General features: G+C 32.5%; 1 protein-coding gene across 1 annotated transcript; it reads right to left on the bottom strand.

The window, feature by feature from the left end:
• Positions 1 to 252: 252 nt before the first annotated feature.
• Positions 253 to 1,932, bottom strand: LOC104892359 (uncharacterized). The gene has a single exon (XM_010678271.2). The coding sequence runs from the start codon at positions 1,930 to 1,932 to the stop codon at positions 253 to 255; it is 1,680 nt and encodes a 559-aa protein (XP_010676573.1).
• Positions 1,933 to 11,125: the final 9,193 nt, after the last annotated feature.

Raw genomic sequence — 11,125 nt, 5'->3', positions numbered from 1 at the left:
TTACCAAAGACACAAAATAAAGATTACATCTGCACCCTGCCATAATAACATAGTCATTTAAGAGTAGTAAGATTAAGGATCTTAATTAAACAATATGATTCAAGTTCCTTCAATATTCAATCAAAAGAAATACATAATTAAGGAAACAAAATGATTCAAATAGATTCAATAAAACCTTTTGATCAACAAAGGGGGAAGAAAACAAAAAGAAAAAAACTTGTACAAAACCTATAGTATTACTTAATAATAACTTCATACTTCAATAGATTTCTGATTAAGTGCTGTATATCTCCACCTCTCTTTCTCAACAAAATCAGCATCCAAGAACTTAGAAACAAAGTTCCATACCATATAAACATCTTCAAAGTTTGATAAATAACCAATATTAGCTGTAACAACTGATATCCCACTTTCAGACCTTTCTTTTTTCTTCCCTTTACATTTTTTCCTCCCTTCTTTAGGCTCTTTAACCATAATTTTTTCCCTTTCAACTTCATATCTTTCAGAAAACCATACATGTTTTAACAACCCACAACCAAGTGAAATGTTACTTCTATCAGCAAGCTTTTGTACTAGCATCGGATCCACCCTATCGCCTTTCCAATCGAAAACATTGAATGCCAATGAAGATCCTCGTTCGAATTTCACTCGTGGCCCGTAAACTTGTACAAGTTGTGTCCCTCTTTCTGAATGTGGATGATAAAGAGCTAACAATGCATTTGTTAGCCAATTGATTACACACCTTACCCTATTACCAATTAGGACTAGACCAAGCGCGTCTGCTTGGTCTAGTCCTTTACATTCTACATCACATTCGTTAAATTCTCCTTGATCATTTTTTGTTACACTCATATTTCCTGGGGAGGTTGATATATATGAATGATTCAATATCGGAGAAATCGATTTCTTCACAAGTAGGCAAGAAAATCCTGATGGATCTTCGCCAAAAACTTTATAAAATGTGCATACTATAAAATCAGGCTGAAATAAGGAGAGTCCTAAAGTGTCCATTTCCTTAGGATGAAGTGCACTAGCATCAAGTAAAACATGCCATCCATATTCCCTTGCTAAATTCATCCATTGATAAGAATATCTTGCTCCACTAACTCTTGATTGTACAGGAAATACAAACAATCCTTTGTTCTGTTTCTTCTTCCTAAAACTTCCTAACACCATTTCCTCTAATTTTTCACGATAAATTTTCAATTTAGGCCACTTGAACTCGGCTGCTAAAGCTCGAGCTCCCTTGTTCTTTGAACACTTAACCATTGTTTCTACAGCTTCATTTTCATGATCATATACAGTAATAAGATTCTTATTGGTCTGAAAAGGGTATGATTCTGCCAATAATCCGAAAGCGGATGTTTGGTTAGCAGTAAAAAACATGGAGTAATCATCTTCTGAGACATTTAAGTACCTCATGATTCTTCTCCTTAGTTTATCCTCAAACTCTAATGATAATGATTCATTTGCCTTATGAGAAATCTCAATAGAAGATACTCTTTGTGTTTTATGATGAGAATTTGAAGATGAAGAAGCAATGAACTCACCACTTTGTTGTTGTTGTTGTTGCTGTGAAAATGTGAAGAGGGCATGACCACTATAATCAAGGCAAACATGAGAAGAAAGATAAAGATGGCGGTAATCGTTGGCGCGTATTTGATCAGCTTCAACGGTAGTTAAGTACTGAGGGAATGATCTTGTGAAGCTACGGAATGATTCTGGTAAAGATGGGAGTGATTCTGAGTTTGTGAATTGTGTATGTGGATAAAGAGATGAAGTAGTTGCAGTTGCAAAGTCATAATGAAATGTTGAGGAATTAACATTTCCTGAGTTTTGGTAATCCAAAGAACTGGGAAAGCTTATTATGGGATTTAAGCAACAATAGCATTTGCAGAATTTTGAGCTTTGTTTCACATTTGAAGATAGCATGGTTGTTTTTTTTTTCTTTGTTGTGCTACTCTGTTTTTCTTCTCTTTTCTATTATAGATTGTTTCTTAACCAATCATTTTTATTTTCTTATCAATTATTTTGGCTGTCGTTTTTGGTTTGAGGTCAATGTGTTGCTTTTTTGACTTTCGGAATTTATTGCTTAAGTGGGATTAATGTTTTTGAACTTTGACTTGATTGATTGGCATGATATACTAAGAAAATGGAGATTTGGATTTTGGAGTGCCCTTTAAGTTGTTCATAAATTTAATGGGCGTTTGGGAATGGGGATCTTAATACCCTTCCCTCCTAGTTAGTTTTAATGGCTTGGTATTTAGGAATTGGATTAAGAAATCATGATATCTGATTAGGGTTACTCTCCTTACCATTGGAAAGAATATTCTTATTGAAATGTAGAATAAAGTTTGCCGTTTCATAGAATATAATTGTTCCATAGAAAATTGATGAGCAATTAAAATAAATTAAGGATAGTTCTTTCATATTAAATTCAAAGGAGTCGTGTCTAGCGGCTGTGTGCAGGATCTCGATCGACTCTTGGATTGGAGGAATTACGATGAAAACTTACTGCATTGATGCCCATGAGGCCGAGATCCGGGCAATCCTTATGAGTATTCAGTGGGTTCACCAGAATCAATGGGCTTCAACCATAATTAGTTCAGATTGCAAAAATGCTGTTGAAGAAATTAACAATAAAAGGGTGATTAAAAGTAATACTTGTAATGTTGCTAATGTATGTAGGGAGTTGCTCCGAGAAACCGGCGACCACAAGCTTTGGCATGAAGGTAGAGAGACCAACAGGATTGCTGACTCATTAGCTAAATATGCAAGAGGGAGGGCGGCAACTCCAAATTCTCTACAAAATTTTCCTTTCCCTCCCCCGATTTGTAATGATATTTTATTAGAAGAAGCTACAAACTGTATTCGATCAGGCATGGTTTCTGATGACCATGGTTGATGTTCTATAAACTCTTTAAAGTTGTTATGTTATTAATTTGATCGCTTTCAACCAAAAAAAAAATAAAGATATAGTGTACTTCAAAAGGGTCTAGCTTAACTCAATAATGGAAGGAAATGCAACGTATATCATATGACAATAAGAGTAACTTAAACTTATGATGTGGTTTTTTTAGTGTGGTTTATTCTTAAATTTAAACCTTATACTTTATCCAAAATTCTCATCGAAAGGTGCACTTAATTAACTCTCACTTTCTCCACCAACAAATTAAGAAGTTTTAGTAATATCGTGACAATAAATAAATAATAAAGTTCTCATATTACTATATCAATTGTGACATTTAAGTAACTCAACAATGTACTCTTAATGACAAGAAGACTACTTGGGCAATCAAATATCGCGAAAGAAATTAGTAAGTTGGTAATACCATTTTTTTTTTTTTGACATAGTGTTACCTATTAGGCTATTACTATATTAGTCATGCTAAATTATGGTAATTGTTAGTTTTAGCTTGTTATGAACGTTTTATCCCTAGTCAACGAGAACTAGGTCGTCCCTGGAGATTCTATAAAGTTGGAGAGAAACAAAAAGCAAAGTTGAAGGCTTAAGGATGTTTTGTATTCTATAGGGATTGTGGCCGACAATCACTTTTCTATCCTACTCGGCAAGAATACCACTCAAATACTATTTATAAATTTAACTAATTATTTGATCCGAGCAATACCACGGGTTACTTGATAAATTAAAACAAAATAATGAAATAGTATCTAGACAGGATCCTTTATGATCTAGATCCAGATCCAGATTCAGATTTGTTTTTTTATGCAAGGATCGAAATCCTAATTGGAGAATGAGAATCCAGATCAACTATTTCTGAAAAATTGACAATTATCAACATATTTTCGAACTTAACTATCCAGTAAAATCGCACATTGATTAGAACAATAATTCGAAATTCAAACAAAAGTACGTTTTTACATGTAATAACTAATATTATAATATTATGATAATATAATATTAAATAATAATATTATTATAAAAATAGGTAAACAGATCCGGATAATATTTTAGGACCCAGTCCAGATCCGTTTTTAAGAAAAATCCAGATCATATCCGAATACATAGGGTCCAAAATTTGAAAACCCAAATCCGTCAAAAATGAATCTGGATACACGAATCCGGGTAGGATACATTACATTGTCAATTTGTCATCTCTAGTTGATATAAGGGATTTTGTCATAAGTAAGAATATGTAGTGTGTGGTTATATTATTACTTGCACGTTAAGAAGTCAAAAGTTTGGAGCCTTTTACAATATTTTTGCAACTAATCACACCCACACAAGCATCGTAGCTTAACTTTTGAGTTACATTAAAAAATCATAACATTGTTTTTTCTAATCTTTTTGTTAGATTTTTCTTATATTTTCTTTATATTGTAATGCAAGAACTTATCATGCATTCGTTAATAATATTTAATAATAATAAAATAAGCATCATTGATATGTTAACTCATTGGTAAAAGTTTCATATTTTATACACAAGGTCGTAGGTGCAAATCCTACTGGAATGAATTTTGTTGAAGGTAAAGCAATAGCTTTTGCATGAGAGATGAGTGTCATGTGGCGGCAGACCATCCATGTCATTTACGACATGGCATCATGTTAGCACTTGGAAAGGAAGCGACACATGACATGCTACAATGTTTGCCCATGTATTTTAATAATATTTATATTGATTATAGCGAGATTAAATTTTAAGAGTCCGTTTTTGAAGAGATGGTCTCACGTTAGTGTTAATGTAAGACCAGATGATGCATGTCATGCTGACATCACACGAGTGCATCAAACTAGCAATAGAATTAGTTAAGCGCTGCTTGAACCTATTAGTTATGCTAACGTTAAATTGCTTTTGGATGAATTACTTGAGCGCTGAAGTATTTTAGTTAGCATTGAATTATATTAGTTAAGCGTTAAAATATATTAGTTATATCATAGAAACCAGATTATAACGCTTTTTATTTGCCCTTATTTCAGTATCACGCATAAATCATTCTCTACTTCTTCTCTAATCCATCAAGACGTCATCAAACCTGTTTTCCTCCTCCGTTCTCTGTCCACAACATGGCGATTCAATTACATGGGAATTATTATATAAATCATTAAAAGTAATCGGTGGTTTATTATTTGAAGAGTGGAAATCACTAACGACCAATTTGATAAGTAAACTATAAAAAAATGTTAACTGACAGAGGAAAAACTAGGTCGTCACTAGTCTCCTAAAATCAAACAAACCTAACAAAATCACTAAACTAGGTAAAGTGATAAGTAAGGGTCGAAATCCACAGGGACTAAGGAACACCAAAATGTATTGATAAAACAATAAGCTAGGCCAGAATCAAGTCGGAAATTGTCAATAACCAACTAAGAACTACGAAAAAAGCTAAATATCAAAGATAACTAAAGTTAGGAGATGGGATTAAACACCAACTAATCATGAAATAGGCATAAGAATATCAAACATAGAGATAATACATGAACACTACTTGAATTAGCTATTGACCCAACACACAACTCCCGTCCTACTCTCATAGGCAAAGAAATCCCCAAAGACATCAAATAAGGGCTTTCATCCATTACTAACATATCCTGAGGTTCAAAGTAACCGAAGTCAATAATAGAAATCAATAGGTCACACTCTCATGCCAACCTAAATCAATCAACTCCATCTAATACGACATTCAAGTGATCAAAGAGGATGCAACATAGATTAGAAGAGCTAAACAAGCAATAATTTAATCACGCAAATCTCTAAATCCAATCTCAAATGCCCAATTCAATCATGGTTGGGTTTTCACCCAAACCCTAACCAACAAACTACTCCATAAATACAAAAATTAGGACTTTAGAGAAATTAAACTTTAATAACATGATAATAATCATTAATCTAACATTAAACTAAATAAAATAAATCATAAATAATTAAAATAATCATGAACAACTAATCTAAGAAAAACAATTGAAATAGAACAATAAAAGAGGAGATAGAGTAAGAAATGCTCATTGATTAATGGTTGAAAGTTCCAATACAAGTGTCACCCTTGAATCTACAATCTTCCACATTTCTTTGAGTTTTCTCCCTAAACTAAACTATGGAGGCTAATCCTCCTTAAAACCCTAAAAAGTCTAAAACTAAGAGTGGTGAATAATAAAACTAGGCTAAAAAGAAAAACTCCCCCCATAAATAGGGATGGGACCTATTTATAGGTCCAACTATTACATCATTAAAGAGTCGCGAAAAAACAGAGCTGTCCGGAAAATTTGAAAGGAGCGGGCGCTCCTATGGTAACTGGGCAAGACAGAAAGTTGGAGCGACCAGAGAGCGACCAGGGAGCGGGAGCTCCAAAAAACAAAGAGCGGGCGCTCCTTTGAAAAAGGGAGCAGGCGCTCCTAAGAAAAGTGGGCAAACAACTCAACTTCAAATGACCATAACTTTCTCGTTTTTAATGCAAATTAAGCATGTGACCTATCGTTGGAAAGATAACGAGCCAAATTTTAATTTCCAATTTAAATCACTAAAAAATGATTTGTAGTATGGAAGATATATATGGTCATTCAAAGTGGACCATCTTGTGAATCTTGCTTCTTCAACTTTCATTTGCCTCCTTCCCTTTATCATTCATGGTTTACTCCACATTTGTGCATTCCTTTGGCTTTTATAGATGAAATTAAAAGTATATTTCAACTGGACCTATAAAGAACCAAGAAAATAATGTAAAAAGTAACTTGATGTAACATCCCCGCCGACCCGAACCCTTTTTCATTTTGGTAAGACTCGGGTTTTGAGGGAAAACGAACCCACGAGGGTCCGACTCGACGGGGTGGTGCTACCGCCGCAATTATCTCCTTGGAAATAAATGCAAGGCTAAGTTACAACACACCAACTCAAATTCATTAATCGTTACAACTAAACGAATTGTTCATTAACATTACTAATTAACTAAAATGTTTCAGAGTTCCAGCGGAAGCTAATCAAATGCTAAGTGGATGACAACTCTAAATGATCTCCCTTTTGTTCCCCGATCGATCACCCACCTGCACAAATATATTGAAAAGAGACAAGAGAGACAAGCTCCCGAAAATCAGATAAACTGAGTAATTCCAACTCCATCCCGTAAAATACTTAAGTTGAAAATACTTTGTAAAATAGTATATCAATAGTTTTGAAAGTCATAACACATATACACATATATATACTGAATAATCATATCATTACTTCCATTAAATCTAGTTATTCAAGGAGAGGAAAGAGAACGCCAGTAAGCCGGGACGAACCCCGTAACCACTTACTTCAACATAGTAGGTCGGGACGAAACCCTGTAACCACCTACTTGTAGGCCGGGACGAAACCCTGTAACCACCTACGAAAATCATAATGGCCATAACAGAGTCCCTAGTGTGACACCCCTTCTACTTGGATCACAACAAGATAGAAGGAAGACAGTAACAGAGTAATCAGCATAATAACCAGAGAACCTGTAGGGGCCGCTGAACCACTCATACAGGGCAACCTGTTCATCATTTCCCTCCGATATTTCACTTTACGTGATTAACATCTTTTAATTCACGTCATCACATAATTCACATATACATTTACGTCATCTTATTCAATTTACGTCATCTTGTTCTAACCAGTGTGAACATATTCAATCCATCATAATCTCAAGCCATTCATAGAGATTTCAATAACTCATTTCATATTCACAACCGTCACTTGAGTTCATTTATCACTTCAGATTTATAATCGTTCATCAACACAAGTTCTTATCAACTTCAACTTTCATAAGGTCTTAATATTAATAACGGTAATAATACTCATGATAATCATAATAATAATAATAATAATAATAATAATAATAATAATAATAATAATAATAATAATAATAATAATAATAATAATAATAATAATAATAATAATAATAATGATGATGATGATGATGATGATGATGATGATGATGATGATGATGATAGTAATAATAATATCTATAATAATATCATAATAAGATTAATCGATTTTAATAACGTTATAATAACATCTATGTCATATCGTACATCGTCCATAGTCATGTTCATAATCGAAAATCCATAATCATTGTCCATTTGTCATTCGTATTCATAATCCGCATTAAATCGATAATTCATAATTATAGTCCATACTTATAAGTTTTATAAGCACATAGTAATCACGTAATCAATTCGTTTTATGCTAACGGGATCTATGTTTAGATGGACATCGGAGATTACCTCGTGACGCGTGCCCAAAAGTTAAGTTCACGAACAGGTTAGCGCTCTTGATAATCCTCGTCTACGAAATCGGAGTCTACAATAAATATTAACGGGATCTAAGTTAGTTCCTAAATAACCCCTTTTTATATACGTTCATAAATATAAACGATTTAATAATTCCAATAACTTAAAGAAATCTCATAATTAGTTTAAGAGAGTTTATAAATCAAAGTAAATCATTTATGAAATCCTTTCAAGTAATGAAATGTTACTCCAACTTATTTTTTTATAAATTTTAAACAATTATTTTAAACATAGAAACTAACTTTATTTTACTTCTTATTCTAAATCAGAAAATTAAAAGACATTATCAAATTATAAAAGATTAACTTAACTTAACTTAAATATACTAAATAAGATAAGCTAGTTTAGGAAATTTATAGGTTTTTAAAAATAAAAGTGAACAAACTAATTAAAACCAATTAAACTTAAGTAAGTAAAAGAGAAAACAAAAGAGGGGAAAGGAGATTTAAAATCTCAGTTCCTCAAACAGAGGAACGAAGCAGAGAGGGCGAAAGAAGGGGAACAGGGAGGCGAAGGAAATTCTGTGGTGCTGGTGTTTCGGTCTTGGCCGGCGCACGGCCAACTCAGGCAAGGTGGTCTGACAGGTCGGAGGTCAGGCGGTTGGGCGCGGGTTGCGACGCAGCAGAGGCGCCGCGAAAAGAGGGTAGCGAAGGGTTTTGCTGGTGGTTCGACTTGTTTGTTGTGGTGGTTCAAAGGTGGTTTCCGGCGAGATAAGAAAAACAGAGAAATTTTTGTATTTAAATTTTATTTTAATTTTCAAAATTAAATTCAGAAGTTCAAGGAAGAGAAGAGGAGAATTGAAGCAACCTTTGTGGTTTAGTTTGCTTGGGAATTTTGATGTGAATGAATCAGTATTTATGGGGAAAATTTCTGAACTTGTGGAGCTTGGTCAATACTCCATTAATGGAGGAAGTGAGGAGAGAGAGTTAGAACTTTGAAAATATTTACTCAATATCTGATTTTGTGGACTGATATCAAGTTTCCTTCTGACAAGGTTGAATTGTTGAAAAAAAAAATTGCTCCTTTTGAGCTGTAATTCATTCAGACGAAGGAGGAAGAGAGGAGGGAAGAAGATGAGAAACGTTTCATCTTCTTTCTTTTTCTTTTTCTCTTTCTTTTTTTTATTTTATTTTAGCTTTTCTTTTTGGTAAAAGACACATGGACTTGGACTAATATTTGGGTTTGGGTTACTAATGGATGGACAACATGGACAAAAGTATCCATAAACCAATTTATGAAATTTGATAAATTAGAAATAAAAAATGAATAATAAAATGATTTAATTGAAACTTGTTAAATAAATCAAAATAAATGAAATCATTATTTTAATAAACATAGTTATCAAATAAAATCGCATTATTATAAAATAAATTATAAGTGGAAATAATATTAAACTTTAATAAATAATAAAATAATCGTTTGAAAATTCGGGGTATTACACTTGAAAAGTAAAACAAAGACATATCTAAAAAGAACTAGTAAAACAAAAAAGGTGCATTTTAAGCAAAACAAACTAATAAAAGAGGGTAAAATAGAAAAGGAAGGTTATATATAGGGATAAATAAGGGGTTCAGAGTGATATAAATATCACTCATCATTAACCAATTGCAAAAATTGTTCAACTACTTAATGAAAATATGTTAACAATAAACTAAAACACATAATTATTAAATCAACCAATAAACCATAACATCAACCATAAATACAATAACTTCTTATCTAACCTATAAGTAACAATCCAAAACAATCACTATTAACCTGAAAACCATAACAAATAACAAATAAACCATAACTATTCAGTATCCACCCAAGATCATATTTTATCTCGAAAACTATAACTAATAACATCAAAACTATAACTAACAATGTATAAACTATTACTAATAACTAATTAAAACAATAACTATTAACCTTAGAAATATAACTATTAACCCAGTGCCAAAACTATAACTAATAACAAGAAAACTATAACTAATAACGTGTACACAATTACTAATAACTAAAAACCGTAACTATTAACCTTACAAATATAACTATTTACCCATAACAACACAACCATAACTATACCCCGGGAATGATAACTTATTACTTGAAAACAACAACTACTTACCCAAAACATATATTACAACGAAAACTTTAATAATCTACATAAAACCCATAGCTCATATAATAAGAGATACATTACAGTTTAGACTCATTGATAGAGGTAAACAATGATCCCGTCAAAACAGTGAGAGAAACTAAGCTTTGAGAATTAAGAATATACTTTATTAGGAAAATTAAGAATATACTTACTTGACTTTGATGTATGCAACAATGTTGTTTAATTAAGCGGGAGAAACTAAACTAAACATCATCAAATTCTCATCATTAATATCGAAGAAGACATGAAAAAGGAAATTAGTTGAAAGTTTCAAATATTCGAACAAAAAGAAAGAAAAAGAAAGAGATGTAGGCATTAAAGAGAAATGAAAGTTGGATGGAGGAGAGGAAAATGACAGTGCAAAGGAGAGAGAAACGTAAGGGGTAGAGGAGATGGACATAATTAGAGAGAGAAATAAGGGTTGGCAGAGTAGAGAGAAAATATAAATGGAGAAATATGATGGTTTTACTAGCATAACTAATAGGTTCAAGCGCTTAACTAATTCCACTATTAGCATACCATCAGTTAGACGTGAGACCGTTTTTTTCAAGAATTTGTGAAATGTTAAAGAGTAATCTATATTGTATGTAAAATATAATATATTTAATAATATAACTAATAAATAATCAAATATATTATATACTTCCGCCACATTTTTAGTTCCAGTACCATTTTGACTTTTGACACCATTCACAAATTCTATTTTGACC

This window comes from Beta vulgaris, chromosome 5 (genome assembly GCF_026745355.1).
Source record: "Beta vulgaris subsp. vulgaris cultivar EL10 chromosome 5, EL10.2, whole genome shotgun sequence".
In the NCBI taxonomy this organism is placed as follows: Eukaryota; Viridiplantae; Streptophyta; class Magnoliopsida; order Caryophyllales; family Amaranthaceae; genus Beta; species Beta vulgaris.
This window is presented reverse-complemented; position numbering and strand designations above follow the sequence as displayed.

Excerpts from the sequence above, each read along its gene's own strand:
- LOC104892359 (XM_010678271.2), bottom strand. The coding sequence starts at position 1,932 with ATGCTATCTTCAAATGTGAAACAAAGCTCAAAATTCTGCAAATGCTAT.